The 18,840-nt window shown below is 43.0% G+C and overlaps 1 protein-coding gene across 2 annotated transcripts in view; it reads right to left on the bottom strand.

Annotated features, from left to right (window-relative positions):
- Window positions 1-18,840, bottom strand: part of MAPKBP1 (mitogen-activated protein kinase binding protein 1) — a 569,961-nt gene that overhangs the window by 79,631 nt on the left and 471,490 nt on the right. For both annotated transcript variants that reach the window (XM_053697823.1, XM_053697824.1), the window contains exons 22-23: window positions 13,772-13,839; window positions 13,468-13,680 (exon numbers count right to left, since the gene is read on the bottom strand). In XM_053697823.1, the coding sequence (XP_053553798.1) occupies window positions 13,468-13,680; window positions 13,772-13,839 (281 nt within the window). The remainder of the gene's footprint in view (window positions 1-13,467; window positions 13,681-13,771; window positions 13,840-18,840) is intronic.

Below are 18,840 nucleotides of genomic sequence, written 5' to 3'. Positions count from 1 at the left end.
TTAGAGCACGGACTACGTCCAAATTGTGTAACAAACGTTCCTTCTTTGAAACTGGATTCGGACACAGAGAAGGTACAACTATCTCCTGGTTAATATTTTTGTTGGAAACCACTTTCGGAAGAAAACCAGGCTTAGTACGCAAAACCACCTTATCTGCATGGAACACCAGATAGGGCGGAGAACACTGCAGAGCAGATAACTCAGAAACTCTTCTAGCAGAAGAAATAGCAACCAAAAACAAAACTTTCCAAGATAATAACTTAATATCTACGGAATGTAAGGGTTCAAACGGAACCCCTTGAAGAACTGAAAGAACTAGATTAAGACTCCAGGGAGGAGTCAAAGGTCTGTAAACAGGCTTGATTCTAACCAGAGCCTGAACAAACGCTTGAACGTCTGGCACAGCTGCCAGCCTTTTATGAAGTAAAACAGATAACGCAGAGATCTGTCCCTTCAGAGAACTTGCAGATAATCCTTTCTCCAAACCTTTTTGTAGAAAGGATAGAATCTTAGTAATTTTTATCTTGTTCCATGGGAATCCTTTAGATTCACACCAACAGATATATTTTTTCCATATCTTATGGTAAATTTTTCTAGTTACAGGCTTTCTAGCCTGAATCAGAGTATCTATTACAGAATCTGAAAACCCACGCTTTGATAAAATCAAGCGTTCAATCTCCAAGCAGTCAGTTGGAGGGAAACCAGATTCGGATGTTCGAATGGACCTTGAACAAGAAGGACCTGTCTCAAAGGTAGCTTCCATGGTGGAGCCGATGACATATTCACCAGGTCTGCATACCAAGTCCTGCGTGGCCACGCAGGAGCTATCAAGATCACCGAAGCCCTCTCCTGATTGATCCTGGCTACCAGCCTAGGAATGAGAGGAAACGGTGGGAATACATAAGCTAGGTTGAAGGTCCAAGGTGCTACTAGTGCATCTACTAGAGTCGCCTTGGGATCCCTGGATCTGGACCCGTAACAAGGAACCTTGAAGTTCTGACGAGAGGCCATCAGATCCATGTCTGGAATGCCCCATAATCAAGTTATTTGGGCAAAGATTTCCGGATGGAGTTCCCACTCCCCCGGATGGAATGTCTGACGACTCAGAAAATCCGCTTCCCAATTTTCCACTCCTGGGATGTGGATTGCAGACAAGTGGCAGGAGTGATCCTCCGCCCATTGAATTATCTTGGTCACTTCCTCCATCGCCAGGGAACTCCTTGTTCCCCCCTGATGGTTGATATATGCAACTGTCGTCATGTTGTCTGATTGAAACCTTATGAATTTGGCCTTTGCTAGATGAGGCCAAGCTTTGAGAGCATTGAATATCGCTCTCAGTTCCAGAATGTTTATCGGGAGAAGAGATTCTTCCCGAGACCATAGACCCTGAGCTTTCAGGGGTTCCCAGACCGCGCCCCAGCCCACCAGACTGGCGTCGGTCGTGACAATGACCCACTCTGGTCTGCGGAAGCTCATTCCCTGTGACAGGTTGTCCAGGATCAGCCACCAACGGAGTGAATCTCTGGTCCTTCGATCTACTTGAATCGTCGGAGACAAGTCTGTATAATCCCCATTCCACTGTCTGAGCATGCACAGTTGTAATGGTCTTAGATGAATTCGTGCAAAAGGAACTATGTCCATTGCTGCAACCATCAATCCTATTACTTCCATGCACTGCGCTATGGAAGGACGAAGAACAGAATGAAGTACTTGACAAGAGCTTAGAAGTTTTGATTTTCTGACCTCTGTCAGAAAAATCCTCATTTCTAAGGAGTCCATTATTGTTCCCAAGAAGGGAACTCTTGTTGACGGGGACAGAGAACTTTTTTCTATGTTCACTTTCCATCCGTGAGATCTGAGAAAGGCTAGGACAATGTCCGTATGAGCCTTTGCTTTTGACAGAGACGACGCTTGAATCAGGATGTCGTCCAAGTACGGTACTACTGCAATGCCCCTTGGTCTTAGAACCGCTAGAAGGGACCCTAGTACCTTTGTGAAAATTCTCGGAGCAGTGGCTAATCCGAATGGAAGTGCCACAAACTGGTAATGCTTGTCCAGAAAAGCGAACCTTAGGAACTGATGATGTTCCTTGTGGATAGGAATATGTAGGTACGCATCCTTTAAATCCACCGTGGTCATAAATTGACCTTCCTGGATGGTAGGAAGGATCGTTCGAATGGTTTCCATTTTGAACAATGGAACCCTGAGAAATTTGTTTAGGATCTTGAGATCTAAAATTGGTCTGAATGTTCCCTCTTTTTTGGGAACTATGAACAGGTTGGAGTAAAACCCCATCCCTTGTTCTCCTATTGGAACTGGATGAATTACTCCCATCTTTAACAGGTCTTCTACACAATGTAAGAATGCCTGTCTTTTTATTTGGTTTTAAGATAATTGAGACCTGTGGAACCTTCCCCTTGGGGGTAGTTCCTTGAATTCCAGGAGATAACCCTGAGAAACTATTTCTAGTGCCCAAGGATCCTGAACATCTCTTGCCCAGGCCTGAGCAAAGAGAGAAAGTCTGCCCCCCACCAGATCCGGTCCCGGATCGGGGGCCATCCCTTCATGCTGTTTTGATAGCAGTGGCAGGCTTCTTGGCCTGCTTACCCTTGTTCCAGCCTTGCATCGGTCTCCAGGCTGGTTTGGGTTGAGAAGTATTACCCTCTTGCTTAGAGGATGTAGAATTAGAGGCTGGTCCGTTTCTGCGAAAGGGACGAAAATTAGGCTTATTTTTAGCCTTAAAAGACCTATCCTGAGGAAGGGCGTGGCCCTTTCCCCCGGTGATGTCTGAAATAATCTCTTTCAAATCAGGACCAAACAGTGTTTTACCCTTGAAAGGGATGTTAAGCAATTTTGTCTTGGAAGATACATCCGCTGACCAAGACTTTAGCCAAAGCGCTCTGCGCGCCACGATAGCAAACCCTGAATTTTTCGCCGCTAATCTAGCTAATTGCAAAGCGGCATCTAAAAACATAATTTATGCTTACCTGATAAATTCCTTTCTTCTGTTGTGTGATCAGTCCACGGGTCATCATTACTTCTGGGATATTATCTGCTCCCCTACAGGAAGTGCAAGAGGATTCACCCAGCAGAGTTGCTATATAGCTCCTCCCCTCTACGTCACCTCCAGTCATTCGACCAAAGACCAACGAGAAAGGAGAAGCCAAGGGTGTAGTGGTGACTGGAGTATAATTTAAAAAAATATTTACCTGCCTTAAAAAACAGGGCGGGCCGTGGACTGATCACACAACAGAAGAAAGGAATTTATCAGGTAAGCATAAATTATGTTTTCTTCTGTTATGTGTGATCAGTCCACGGGTCATCATTACTTCTGGGATACCAATACCAAAGCAAAAGTACACGGATGACGGGAGGGATAGGCAGGCTCATTATACAGAAGGAACCACTGCCTGAAGAACCTTTCTCCCAAAAATAGCCTCCGAAGAAGCAAAAGTGTCAAATTTGTAAAATTTGGAAAAAGTATGAAGCGAAGACCAAGTTGCAGCCTTGCAAATCTGTTCAACAGTGGGCCTCATTCTTAAAGGCCCAAGTGGAAGCCACAGCTCTAGTGGAATGAGCTGTAATTCTTTCAGGAGGCTGCTGTCCAGCAGTCTCATAGGCTAAACGTATTATGCTACGAAGCCAAAAAGAGAGAGAGGTAGCAGAAGCTTTTTGACCTCTCCTCTGTCCAGAATAAACGACAAACAGGGAAGAAGTTTGACGAAAATCTTTAGTTGCCTGCAAGTAGAACTTGAGGGCACGAACTACATCCAGATTGTGTAGAAGACGTTCCTTCTTTGAAGAAGGATTTGGACACAAGGATGGAACAACAATCTCTTGATTGATATTCCTGTTAGAGACAACCTTAGGTAAGAACCCAGGTTTAGTACGCAGAACTACCTTGTCTGAGTGAAAGATCAGATAAGGAGAATCACAATGTAGGGCTGATAACTCAGAGACTTCTTCGAGCCGAGGAAATAGCCATTAAAAATAGAACTTTCCAAGATAACAATTTTATATCAATGGAATGAAGGGGTTCAAACGGAACACCCTGTAAAACGTTAAGAACTAAGTTTAAACTCCATGGCGGAGCAACAGTTTTAAACACAGGCTTGATCCTAGCTAAAGCCTGACAAAAGGCCTGGATGTCTGAATTTTCTGACAGACGCCTGTGTAACAAGATGGACAGAGCTGAGATCTGTCCCTTTAATGAGCTAGCCGATAAACCCTTTTCTAAACCTTCTTGTAGAAAAGACAATATCCTAGGAATCCTAACCTTACTCCAGGAGTAATCTTTGGATTCACACCAGTATAGGTATTTACGCCATATTTTATGGTAAATCTTTCTGGTAACAGGCTTCCTAGCCTGTATCAGGGTATCAATAACCGACTCAGAAAAACCACGTTTTGATAAAATCAAGCGTTCAATTTCCAAGCAGTCAGCTTCAGAGAAGTTAGACTTTGATGTTTGAATGGACCCTGAATCAGAAGGTCCTGTCTTAGAGGTAGAGACCAAGGCGGACAGGATGACATGTCCACTAGATCTGCATACCAAGTCCTGCGCGGCCATGCAGGCGCTATTAGAATCACTGATGCTCTCTCCTGTTTGATTTTGGCAATCAATCGAGGAAGCAGCGGGAAGGGTGGAAACACATAAGCCATCCTGAAGTTCCAAGGTGCTGTCAAAGCATCTATCAGAACCGCTCCCGGATCCCTGGATCTGGATCCGTAGCGAGGAAGTTTGGCGTTCTGGCGAGACGCCATGAGATCTATCTCTGGTTTGCCCCAACGTTGAAGTATTTGGGCAAAGACCTCCGGATGAAGTTCCCACTCCCCCGGATGAAGAGTCTGGCGACTCAAGAAATCCGCCTCCCAGTTCTCCACTCCCGGGATGTGGATTGCTGACAGGTGGCAAGAGTGAGACTCTGCCCAGCGAATTATCTTTGATACTTCTATCATTGCTAGGGAGCTTCTTGTCCCTCCCTGATGGTTGATGTAAGCTACAGTCGTGATGTTGTCCGACTGAAACCTGATGAACCCCCGAGTCTTTAACTGGGGCCAAGCTAGAAGGGCATTGAGAACTGCTCTCAATTCCAGAATGTTTATTGGCAGGAGACTTTCCTCCTGACTCCATTGTCCCTGAGCCTTCAGAGAATTCCAGACAGCGCCCCAACCTAGAAGGCTGGCGTCTGTTGTTACAATTGTCCAGTCCGGCCTGCTGAACGGCATCCCCCTGGACAGATGTGGCCGAGAAAGCCACCATAGAAGAGAGTTTCTGGTCTCTTGATCCAGATTCAGAGTGGGGGACAAATCTGAGTAATCCCATTCCACTGACTTAGCATGCACAATTGCAGCGGTCTGAGATGTAGGCGTGCAAAGGGTACTATGTCCATTGCTGCTACCATTAAGCCGATCACCTCCATGCATTGAGCTACTGACGGGAGTTGAATGGAATGAAGGACACGGCATGCATTTAGAAGCTTTGTTAATCTGTCTTCTGTCAGATAAATCTTCATTTCTACAGAATCTATAAGAGTCCCCAAGAATGGAACTCTTGTGAGAGGCAAGAGAGAACTCTTCTTTTCGTTCACTTTCCATCCATGCGACCTTAGAAATGCCAGAACTAACTCTGTATGAGACTTGGCAGTTTGAAAGCTTGAAGCTTGTATCAGAATGTCGTCTAGGTACGGAGCTACCGAAATTCCTCGCGGTCTCAGAACCGCTAGAAGGGCACCCAGAACCTTTGTGAAGATTCTTGGAGCCGTAGCCAATCCGAATGGAAGGGCTACAAACTGGTAATGCCTGTCTAGAAGGCAAACCTTAGATACCGGTAATGATCTTTGTGAATCGGTATGTGAAGGTAAGCATCCTTTAAATCCACTGTGGTCATGTACTGACCCTTTTGGATCATGGGTAAGATTGTCCGAATAGTTTCCATTTTGAACGATGGAACTCTTAGGAATTTGTTTAGGATCTTTAAATCCAAGATTGGCCTGAAAGTTCCCTCTTTTTTGGGAACCACAAACAGGTTTGAGTAAAACCCTTGTCCTTGTTCCGACCGCGGAACCGGATGGATCACTCCCATTAATAATAGATCTTGTACACAGCGTAGAAACGCGTCTTTCTTTATTTGGTTTGTTGACAACCTTGACAGATGAAATCTCCCTCTTGGGGGAGATAATTTGAAGTCTAGAAGGTATCCCTGAGATATGATCTCTAGCGCCCAGGGATCCTGGACATCTCTTGCCCAAGCCTGGGCGAAGAGAGAGAGTCTGCCCCCCACTAGATCCGGTCCCGGATCGGGGGCCCTCGGTTCATGCTGTCTTAGGGGCAGCAGCAGGTTTTCTGGCCTGCTTGCCCTTATTCCAGGACTGGTTAGGTTTCCAGCCTTGTCTGTAACGAGCAACAGCTCCTTCCTGTTTTGGTGCAGTGGAGGTTGATGCTGCACCTGCTTTGAAATTCCGAAAGGGACGAAAATTAGACTGTCTAGCCTTAGCTTTGGCTTTGTCTTGCGGTAGAGCGTGGCCCTTACCTCCTGTAATGTCAGCGATAATTTCTTTCAAACCGGGCCCAAATAAAGTTTGCCCCTTGAAAGGTATATTAAGTAATTTGGACTTAGAAGTTACATCAGCCGACCAGGATTTTAGCCACAGCGCCCTACGTGCCTGAATGGCGAATCCTGAATTCTTAGCCGTAAGTTTGGTTAAATGTACTACGGCCTCCGAAATGAATGAATTAGCTAGTTTAAGGACTCTAAGCCTGTCCGTAATGTCGTCCAGCGTAGCGGAACTAAGGTTCTCTTCCAGAGACTCAATCCAAAATGCTGCCGCAGCCGTAATCGGCGCGATGCATGCAAGGGGTTGCAATATAAAACCTTGTTGAACAAACATTTTCTTAAGGTAACCCTCTAATTTTTTATCCATAGGATCTGAAAAAGCACAGCTATCCTCCACCGGGATAGTGGTGCGCTTAGCTAAAGTAGAAACTGCTCCCTCCACCTTAGGGACCGTTTGCCATAAGTCCCGTGTGGTAGCATCTATTGGAAACATCTTTCTAAATATTGGAGGGGGTGAGAACGGCACACCGGGTCTATCCCACTCCTTAGTCACAATTTCAGTTAATCTCTTAGGTATAGGAAAAACGTCAGTACTCGCCGGTACCGCAAAGTATTTATCCAACCTACACATTTTCTCTGGTATTGCAACAGTGTTACAATCGTTAAGAGCCGCTAAGACCTCCCCTAGTAATACACGGAGGTTTTCCAATTTAAATTTAAAATTTGAAATATCTGAATCCAATCTGCTTGGATCAGAACCGTCACCTACAGAATGAAGCTCTCCGTCCTCATGCTCTGCAAGCTGTGACGCAGTATCAGACATGGCCCTAGAATTATCAGCGCACTCTGTTCTCACCCCAGAGTGATCACGCTTGCCTCTTAGTTCTGGTAACTTAGCCAAAACTTCAGTCATAACAGTAGCCATATCTTGTAATGTTATCTGTAATGGCTGCCCAGATGTACTAGGCGCCATAATATCACGCACCTCCCGGGCGGGAGACGCAGGTACTGACACGTGAGGCGAGTTAGACGGCATAACTCTCCCCTCGCTGTTTGGTGAAATTTGTTCAATTTGTACAGATTGGCTTTTATTTAAAGTAGCATCAATACAGTTAGTACATAAATTTCTATTGGGCTCCACCTTGGCATTGGAACAAATGACACAGGTATCTTCCTCTGAATCAGACATGTTTAACACACTAGCAATAAACATGCAACTTGGTTACAATCTTATTTAACAAAAACGTACTGTGCCTCAAAGAAGCACTAAACGAATAAATGACAGTTGAAATAATGAACTGAAAAATAGTTATAGCATCACTCTTTAAAAACAACACAACTTGTTAGCAAAGGTTTGTTCCCATTAGTAAAGTAACACTAATTAAATTTTAAACATAAAATTCACAGAGCAACGTTTTAAAACACAGTCACTACATAAGTCTCACAGCTCTGCTGAGAGAATCTACCTCCCTTCAAAGAAGTTTGAAGACCCCTGAGTTCTGTTAGAGATGAACCGGATCATGCAGAAAATACAAGAGTAACTGACTGGAAATTTTTGATGCGTAGCAAAGAGCGCCAAAAACGGCCCCTCCCCCTCACACACAGCAGTGAGAGAGAAACGAAACTGTCATAATCAAAACAAGCAAACTGCCAAGTGGAAAAATAATGCCCAAATATTTATTCACTCAGTACCTCAGAAATGCAAACGATTCTACATTCCAGCAAAAACGTTTAACATGAATTAAATACCTATTAAAAGGTTTAATGTACTTTTACAGAGTAATTCCGGTGAAATACCATCCCCAGAATACTGAAGTGTAGAGTATACATACATGTCATTATAACGGTATGGCAGGATTTTCTCATCAATTCCATTCAGAAAATAAAAACTGCTACATACCTCAATGCAGATTCAACTGCCCGCTGTCCCCTGATCTGAAGCTTTTACCTCCCTCAGATGGCCGAGAAACAGCAATATGATCTTAACTACTCCGGTTAAAATCATAAGAAAAAACTCTGGTAGATTCTTCTTCAAACTCTGCCAGAGAAGTAATAACACGCTCCGGTGCTATTGTAAAATAACAAACTTTTGATTGAAGTTATAAAAACTAAGTATAATCACCATAGTCCTCTCACACCTCCTATCTAGTCTTTGGGTGCAAGAGAATGACTGGAGGTGACGTAGAGGGGAGGAGCTATATAGCAACTCTGCTGGGTGAATCCTCTTGCACTTCCTGTAGGGGAGCAGATAATATCCCAGAAGTAATGATGACCCGTGGACTGATCACACATAACAGAAGAAATAAAAGAGTTAGCCAATTTAAGTGCTTGAACTCTGTCCATAACCTCCTCATACGAAGATTCTTTATTGAGCGACTTTTCTAGTTCTTCGAACCAGAAACACGCTGCCGTAGTGACAGGAACAATGCATGAAATTGGTTGTAGAAGGTAACCTTGCTGAACAAACATCTTTTTAAGCAAACCCTCTAATTTTTTATCCATAGGATCTTTGAAAGCACAACTATCTTCTATGGGAATAGTAGTGCGTTTGTTTAGAGTAGAAACCGCCCCCTCGACCTTGGGGACTGTCTGCCATAAGTCCTTTCTGGGGTCGACTATAGGAAATAATTTCTTAAATATAGGGGGAGGAACGAAAGGTATGCCGGGCCTTTCCCACTCCTTATTTACTATGTCCGCCACCCGCTTGGGTATAGGAAAAGCATCGGGGGGCACCGGAACCTCTAGGAACTTGTCCATCTTACATAATTTCTCTGGAATGACCAAATTGTCACAATCATCCAGAGTAGATAATACCTCCTTAAGCAGTGCGCGGAGATGTTCTAATTTAAATTTAAATGTTACAACATCAGGTTCAGCTTGTTGAGAAATTTTTCCTGAATCTGAAATTTCTCCCTCAGACAAAACCTCCCTCCTGGCCCCTTCAGATTGGTGTGAGGGTATGTCAGAACCGTTATCATCAGCGTCCTCTTGCTCTTCAGTGTTTAAAACAGAGCAATCGCGCTTTCTCTGATAAGTAGGCATTTTAGATAAAATGTTTGCAATAGAATTATCCATAACAGCCGTTAATTGTTGCATGGTAATAAGTATTGGCGCACTAGATGTACTAGGGGCCTCTTGTGTGGGCAAAACTGGTGTAGACACAGAAGGGGATGATGCAGTACCATGCTTACTCCCCTCATTTGAGGAATCATATTGGGCAATATTATTATCTGTGGCATCATTGTCCCTACTTTGTTTGGACACTATGTCACAATTATCACATATATTTAAATGGGGAGAAACCTTGGCTTTTATACATATAGAACATCGCTTATCTGATGGTTCAGACATGTTAAACAGGCTTAAACTTGTCAACAAAGCACAAAAAACGTTTTAAAATAAAACCGTTACTGTCACTTTAAATTTTAAACAGAACACACTTTATTACTGAATATGCGAAAAAGCATGAAGGAATTGTTCAAAATTCACCAAAATTTCACCACAGTGTCTTAAAGCCTTAAAAGTATTGCACACCAAATTTGAAAGCTTTAACCCTTAAAAAATTTAACCCCTATACAGTCCCAGGTATCTGCTTTGCTGAGACCCAACCAAGCCCAGAGGGGAATACGATACCAAATGACGCCTTCTATAAGCTTTTTCAGTGGTTCTTAGCTCCTCACACATGCATCTGCATGCCTTGCTTTCCAAAAACAACTGCGCATTAGTGGCGCGAAAATGAGGCTCTGCCTATGACTAGAAAAGGCCCCCATCTGAAAAAGGTGTCCATACAGTGCCTGCCGTTTTTTAACAACAATCCCCAAGATTATAATAACTATAAAGAGTTATAATCTGCTAAATATGCTTAGCAAAGTAATCGTTTTAGCCCAGAAAAATGTCTACCAGTTTTTTAAGCCCTTATAAAGCCCTTTATTCTTTTACTTAATCTAAGAAAATGGCTTACCGGTCCCCATAGGGGAAATGACAGCCTTCCAGCATTACAAAGTCTTGTTAGAAATGTGGCCAGTCATACCTCAGGCAGAAAAGTCTGCCAACTGCTTCCCCCAACTCAAGTTACTTCATCTCAACAGTCCTGTGTGGAAACAGCAATCGATTTTAGTAACGTTTGCTAAAATCATCTTCCTCTTACAAACAGAAATCTTCATCTCTTTTCTGTTTCAGAGTAAATAGTACATACCAGCACTATTTTAAAATAACAAACACTTGATTGAAGAATAAAAACTACATTTAAACACCAAAAAACTCTTAACCATCTCCGTGGAGATGTTGCCGGTGCAACGGCAAAGAGAATGACTGGGGTAGGCGGAGCCTAGGAGGGATCATGTGACCAGCTTTGCTGGGCTCTTTGCCATTTCCTGTTGGGGAAGAGAATATCCCACAAGTAAGGATGACGCGTGGACCGGACACACCTATGTTGGAGAAATTACACTGTACTTTATATATGTTCTATTTAAAATAAAACTGACAATTTCAGAAAGTGATAGGGACAGGGGAGTTACCACGGTCTATTTAAATCTCTCTCACAATTCTCATGATATGCTCTAAGCATTACACACCTTGCAGGTGGTTTGCTCAAGAATCACAATGAGGCCTATTTATGAAATGTCTGTCGGACCTGATCTGACAGTGCGGATCAGGTCCGACAGACATCGCTGAATGCGGAGAGCAATATGCTCTCCGTATTCAGCATTGCACCAGCAGCTCTTGTGAGCTGCTGGTGCAACGCTGCCCCCTGCAGACTCGTGGCCAATCGGCCACCAGCAGGGGGTGTCAATCAACCCGATCGTACTCGATCGGGTTGAATGCCGGCGATTCCGTCTGCCTCTTTAGACCGCTGCTTCATAACTGGTGTTTCTGGCGAGTCTGCAGGCTCACCATAAACACGGGACCTCAAGCTCCGTACGGAGCTTGATAGATAGACCCCTATAACTCAACGGACAGAAAAATAATGTATACTAAACTAGAAGCAAATGCAATTTAAATTGTAGTAAAAACATTTCAGTTTAATTTGTATTTGTTGCAAACTAATAATTTATATCACTATCAGATGTGATTCTGAATGCCACAGAGCTTCATTACTTTCTATGGGCCTGATGATCAAAAAATCTCCAGCTTGGACAAAAATGATCGTGCAGGCTTCACAGGTGTCAACCTGACTGAATTCTCTCAGAAAAAGGGCGAAACCTGGAAGTCAGAGAGATGAGAGATGCCTTCCACACAAAGTAATGAGGCTCTCTGGGATACAGAATCTCACAGTGGAAAGTGAAGTTAACTGTGGACTATGTGACAATGGTAAATTCTCAGTTTGCAGCAACACTACAATTTAACTTTAATTTTCCTCTAGTTTAGTATACACTACTTTTGTGTGAGTTAAATAAGTGTATTCTGTGCACACCTCACCTCCATTCAGTTGGCAAGATAAATCAGCGAGACTTGCTGGTGTAAAATACTTAGAGCATATCATGAGAATTGTGAGAGCTTCAGACATACCCCCTGGGAACTCCCTTGTCCCTATCACTTTCTAAATCTGTCAGTTTTATTTTACATAGAACAAATACAAAGTACAATATAAATTGAAAGAGATATACAGAAATATACAAAGTATGATCCTAATTTGCATAATCAGAATTTGTAAAATCAATGCTGTATACAGAATCTAAATCCATTAAAATACAAACTAGAAATTGAAAAGATTAAATATAATACTGAAAGGACCCAATCTAAAGTCTAAAGTAATATAAAATTAAAAGTGCAAAGTGTAAATTTAATAAAACTTACAAGCACATTGCAATATAGCATTTCATGAAATATCTCCTTCATATACAGAAATGCAGACGCCTCTTAGAGAAGTATAGCAACATTTGCATTTCTAGAATCTTGTGAGAGATCTCTCAGGTCTGGAGGATCTCATCTGAGCGGAGAGTTTTATGGGAGGCCTCTCTCTGAGGCTTTCAGTTTCCAGCCCCTGTGACGTCTGCACTATAATTTTTCTCTGACTCCAAGCTGGGCTTTGGTGAAAAGGCTCCTCCTTTTTCTACTTGATAAAAAAAACAAATTCTCCTATCATCAGGGTGATCTTAACCTGTTAACTTTAAAAATGCTTCTTATAGGGACAGTCTAGTCAAAAATAAACTTTCATGATTCTGATAGAGCATGCAATTTTAAACAACATTCCAATTTACTTTTATCATCAAATGTGTTTTGTTTTCTTGGTATTCTTAGTTGAAAGATAAAACCTAGTAGGATCAAATTATAATTTCTAAGTACTTGAAGGCCACCTCTTATCACATGCTTTTTTATTTGCTTTTCACAACAGGGGAGTGCTAGTTCATGTGAGCCTTATAGATAACATTGTGATCACGCCTGTAACTTGTAACAGACACTGTACTAATTAGCTAAAAAGTCAATAGATAATAAATAAAATGTCATGTGATCAGGAGGCTGTCAGAAGATGCTTAGATACAAGGTAATCACAGTGGTAAAAAGTATATTAATATAACAGTGTTGGTTATGCAAAACTGGGGAATGGTTAATAAAGTGATTATCTATCTTTTTTAAACAATAACAATTCTGGTGTAGACTGTCCCTTTAACTATACAAATCAAGTTGACTTGTTATAAAAGTTTTATCATTACACATGGAAAGAGCTATCAGAAAGAGAAACCAAGCTAAAGTGCTGAAAGAAAGCAATGCACCCGTTTGCTTGTTGTTTTTGTCACTCTGCAGCCACCATTTAGCCAGTCACCAAATTAGATCTATCTTTAGTAGTAACAAAACTGCTTATGGGTGCACTCTCCAAAGAAATATTCCTGTAAAATGAATAATACGTGCAAAGCAGCGGATGGATTTTACTAAAAAGCTGTGCACAGTTTTGCCCATAAATTACTTCTTACCACGCCATTCTGTATATCCACATGCGTTTTTCCATGCTCTGCACTAGGCTGGTGCACAAGATCATCACAAGGAGAGAAGGAATCCAGCTCCCGCAGGTCTAGCATGGACTTAACCATCATTTCAACATTACCAGAGGGATGAGACCAGCGATTCCGCTGCCTGGGAGTTTTATCCAAGGATTCAGAACGCTGAGCAGTGGGTATCCCTCGCTCCTTGGTAAAAATAATAATGATGATGTAGTTTACAATGCTGTATAAATAGATTATTATATACAGAAATAAATATAGTTAAAACTTCACTTACCCTCTTCATCTCCCAGTAAGATAAACTTCTTCCAAAAGAGTTGGTTAAGCTGACCGTCTTACCAGTACCTGCAAACATACATCAGAGTGTAAAAGCACAAAAGGATCTATGAGCTAAGCAGGTTTAAAATATAAAAAAAAATACCTAGAAAAAAAAATGCATCAGCCAATAATATTACCTACACCACCACAACCTTTTATATGAACCTAAATTGTGATTTAAAGGGACATGGGCGCCGCCATGCTGAAATCTGTCTCTCATCCCAGTGCTGACCTGTTTGCACATGTGCAGCAACTCTCCTTCAGATACCTGCAGTGCAACCTGGTGCCACAATGGCAGCACCCATGACTAGAGGGAGGTGCATGAAATGTAGTTGGTGTTTATTAAATCAATGCAGGAGCACACATATGCTCAGGTGCATGAAGGAATGGGTACATGTTATCAACCAACCTTTTGGGATGCATTGTTAAAGGGACGAGAATCACCTTGTAATTACAAGGCATTTCTGTTGCTATAGAATAAAATATCAGCCAAGTCTTAACATTTTTAAAACAAATTAACATCTTTTTTATCTGCAAAAAAACATAATTTATGCTTACCTGATAAATTTATTTCTCTTGTAGTGTATCCAGTCCACGGATCATCCATTACTTATGGGATATTAACTCCTCCCCAACAGGAAGTGCAAGAGGATTCACCCAGCAGAGCTGCTATATAGCTCCTCCCCTAACTGCCATTACCAGTCATTCGACCGAAAACATGCAGAGAAAGGAAAACCATAGGGTGCAGTGGTGACTGTAGTTTAATGGAAAAATTACCTGCCTTAAAGTGACAGGGCGGGCCGTGGACTGGATACACTACAAGAGAAATAAATTTATCAGGTAAGCATAAATTATGTTTTCTCTTGTTAAGTGTATCCAGTCCACGGATCATCCATTACTTATGGGATACCAATACCAAAGCTAAAGTACAACGGATGACGGGAGGGACAGGCAGGCTCTTTATACGGAAGGAACCACTGCCTGAAGAACCTTTCTCCCAAAAACAGCCTCCGAAGAAGCAAAAGTGTCAAATTTGTAAAATTTGGAAAAAGTATGAAGAGAAGACCAAGTTGCAGCCTTGCAAATCTGTTCAACAGAAGCCTCATTCTTAAAGGCCCAAGTGGAAGCCACAGCTCTAGTAGAATGTGCTGTAATTCTTTCAGGAGGCTGCTGTCCAGCAGTCTCATAGGCTAACCGTATTATGCTACGAAGCCAAAAGGAGAGAGAGGTAGCCGAAGCTTTTTGACCTCTCCTCTGACCAGAATAAACGACAAACAGGGAAGACGTTTGTCGAAAATCCTTAGTTGCCTGTAGATAAAATTTCAGGGCACGGACTACATCTAGATTGTGTAGCAGACGTTCCTTTTTCGAAGAAGGATTAGGACACAAAGATGGAACCACAATCTCTTGATTGATATTCCTGTTAGTGACCACCTTAGGTAGGAACCCAGGTTTAGTACGCAGAACTACCTTGTCTGAATGAAAAATCAGATAAGGAGAATCACAATGTAAGGCAGATAACTCAGAGACTCTTCGAGCCGAGGAAATCGCCATTAAAAACAGAACTTTCCAAGATAACAACTTGATATCAATGGAATGAAGGGGTTCAAACGGAACCCCCTGTAAAACATTAAGAACTAAGTTCAAACTCCATGGTGGAGCAACAGTTTTAAACACAGGCTTGATCCTAGCTAAAGCCTGACAAAAAGCTTGAACTTCTGACAGACGTTTGTGTAAAAGAATGGACAGAGCTGAAATCTGTCCCTTTAAGGAACTAGCGGATAAACCCTTTTCTAAACCTTCTTGTAGAAAAGACAATATCCTCGGAATCCTAACCTTACTCCATGAGTAACTCTTGGATTTGCACCAATATAAGTATTTGCGCCATATCTTATGGTAAATCTTTCTGGTAACAGGCTTCCTAGCCTGTATTAAGGTATCAATAACTGACTCAGAAAAACCACGTTTTGATAAAATCAAGCGTTCAATTTCCAAGCAGTCAGCTTCAGAGAAATTAGATTTTGATGTTTGAAGGGACCCTGGATCAGAAGGTCCTGTTTCAGAGGTAGCGACCAAGGTGGACAGGATGACATGTCCACTAGATCTGCATACCAAGTCCTGCGTGGCCATGCAGGCGCTATTAGAATCACTGATGCTCTCTCCTGTTTGATTCTGGCAATTAATCGAGGAAGCATCGGGAAGGGTGGAAACACATAAGCCATCCCGAAGGTCCAAGGTGCTGTCAAAGCATCTATCAGAACCGCTCCCGGATCCCTGGATCTGGACCCGTAACGAGGAAGCTTGGCGTTCTGTCGAGACGCCATGAGATCTATCTCTGGTTTGCCCCAACGTCGAAGTATTTGGGCAAAGACCTCCGGATGAAGTTCCCACTCCCCCGGATGAAAAGTCTGACGACTTAAGAAATCCGCCTCCCAGTTCTCCACTCCCGGGATGTGGATTGCTGACAGGTGGCAAGAGTGAGACTCTGCCCAGCGAATTATCTTTGATACTTCCATCATTGCTAGGGAGCTTCTTGTCCCTCCCTGATGGTTGATGTAAGCTACAGTCGTGATGTTGTCCGACTGAAACCTGATGAACCCCCGAGTTGTTAACTGGGGCCAAGCCAGAAGGGCATTGAGAACTGCTCTCAATTCCAGAATGTTTATTGGTAGGAGACTCTCCTCCTGATTCCATTGTCCCTGAGCCTTCAGAGAATTCCAGACAGCGCCCCAACCTAGTAGGCTGGCGTCTGTTGTTACAATTGTCCAGTCCGGCCTGCTGAATGGCATCCCCCTGGACAGATGTGGCCGAGAAAGCCACCATAGAAGAGAATTTCTGGTCTCTTGATCCAGATTCAGAGTAGGGGACAAGTCTGAGTAATCCCCATTCCACTGACTTAGCATGCACAATTGCAGCGGTCTGAGATGTAGGCGTGCAAAGGGTACTATGTCCATTGCTGCTACCATTAAGCCGATCACCTCCATGCATTGAGCTACTGACGGGTGTTGAATGGAATGAAGGACACGGCATGCATTTTGAAGCTTTGTTAACCTGTCTTCTGTCAGGTAAATCTTTATTTCTACAGAATCTATAAGAGTCCCCAAGAAGGGAACTCTTGTGAGTGGAAAGAGAGAACTCTTCTTTTCGTTAACCTTCCATCCATGCGACCTTAGAAATGCCAGTACTAACTCTGTATGAGACTTGGCAGTTTGAAAGCTTGAAGCTTGTATCAGAATGTCGTCTAGGTACGGAGCTACCGCAATTCCTCGCGGTCTTAGTACCGCCAGAAGAGCACCCAGAACCTTTGTGAAGATTCTCGGAGCCGTAGCCAATCCGAATGGAAGAGCTACAAACTGGTAATGCCTGTCTAGAAAGGCAAACCTTAGATACCGGTAATGATCTTTGTGAATCGGTATGTGAAGGTAAGCATCCTTTAAATCCACTGTGGTCATGTACTGACCCTTTTGGATCATGGGTAAAATTGTCCGAATAGTCTCCATTTTGAACGATTGAACTCTTAGGAATTTGTTTAGGATCTTTAAATCCAGGATTGGCCTGAAAGTTCCCTCTTTTTTGGGAACCACAAACAGATTTGAGTAAAACCCTTGTCCCTGTTCCGACCGTGGAACTGGATGGATTACTCCCATTAATAAAAGCTCTTGTACGCAGCGTAGAAACGCCTCTTTCTTTATTTGGTTTGTTGACAACCTTGACAGATGAAATCTCTCTCTTGGGGGAGAGTATTTGAAGTCCAGAAGGTATCCCTGAGATATTATCTCTAGCGCCCAGGGATCCTGGACATCTCTTGCCCAAGCCTGGGCGAAGAGAGAAAGTCTGCCCCCCACTAGATCCGTTCCCGGATCGGGGGCCCTCAATTCATGCTGTTTTAGGGGCACCAGCAGGTTTCCTGGCCTGCTTGCCCTTGTTCCAGGACTGGTTAGGTCTCCAGCCTTGTCTGTAGCGAGCAACAGATCCTTCTTGTTTTGGAGCAGAGGAAGTTGATGCTGCTCCTGCTTTGAAATTCCGAAAGGAACGAAAATTAGATTGTCTAGCCTTAGGTTTGGCTCTGTCTTGAGGCAGGGCATGGCCTTTACCTCCTGTAATGTCAGCGATAATTTCTTTCAATCCGGGCCCGAATAAGGTCTGCCCTTTGAAAGGTATATTAAGAAATTTAGACTTAGAAGTAACGTCAGCTGACCAGGATTTTAGCCACAGTGCTCTGCGTGCCTGAATGGCGAATCCGGAATTCTTAGCCGTAAGCTTAGTTAAATGTACTACGGCATCTGAAATAAATGAGTTAGCTAACTTAAGAGCTTTAAGCCTGTGTGTAATCTCATCTAATGGAGCTGATTCAAGTGTCCCTTCCAGAGACTCAAACCAAAATGCTGCTGCAGCCGTGACAGGCGCAATGCATGCAAGGGGTTGCAATATAAAACCTTGTTGAACAAACATTTTCTTAAGGTAACCCTCTAACTTTTTATCCATTGGATCTGAAAAGGCACAGCTATCCTCCACCGGGATAGTGGTACGCTTAGCTAAAGTAGAAACTGCTCCCTCCACCTTAGGGATCGTTTGCCATAAGTCCCGTGTGGTGGTGTCTATTGGAAACATCTTTCTAAATATCGGAGGGGGGTAAGAACGGCACACCGGGTCTATCCCACTCCTTAGTAACAATTTCAGTAAGTCTCTTAGGTATAGGAAAAACGTCAGTACTCGACGGTACCGCAAAATATTTATCCAACCTACACATTTTTTCTGGTATTGCAACTGTGTTACAATCATTCAGAGCCGCTAACACCTCCCCTAGTAATACACGGAGGTTTTCCAGCTTAAATTTAAAATTTGAAATATCTGAATCCAATCTGTTTGGATCAGAACCGTCAGCCGCAGAATGAAGCTCTCCGTCCTCATGTTCTGCAAGTTGTGACGCAGTATCTGACATGGCCCTAACATTATCAGCGCACTCTGTTCTCACCCCAGAGTGATCACGCTTACCTCTTAGTTCTAGTAATTTAGCCAAAACTTCAG

The sequence above is a fragment of the Bombina bombina genome, chromosome 1 (assembly GCF_027579735.1).
Source record: "Bombina bombina isolate aBomBom1 chromosome 1, aBomBom1.pri, whole genome shotgun sequence".
Classification (NCBI taxonomy): Eukaryota; Metazoa; Chordata; class Amphibia; order Anura; family Bombinatoridae; genus Bombina; species Bombina bombina.
This window is presented reverse-complemented; position numbering and strand designations above follow the sequence as displayed.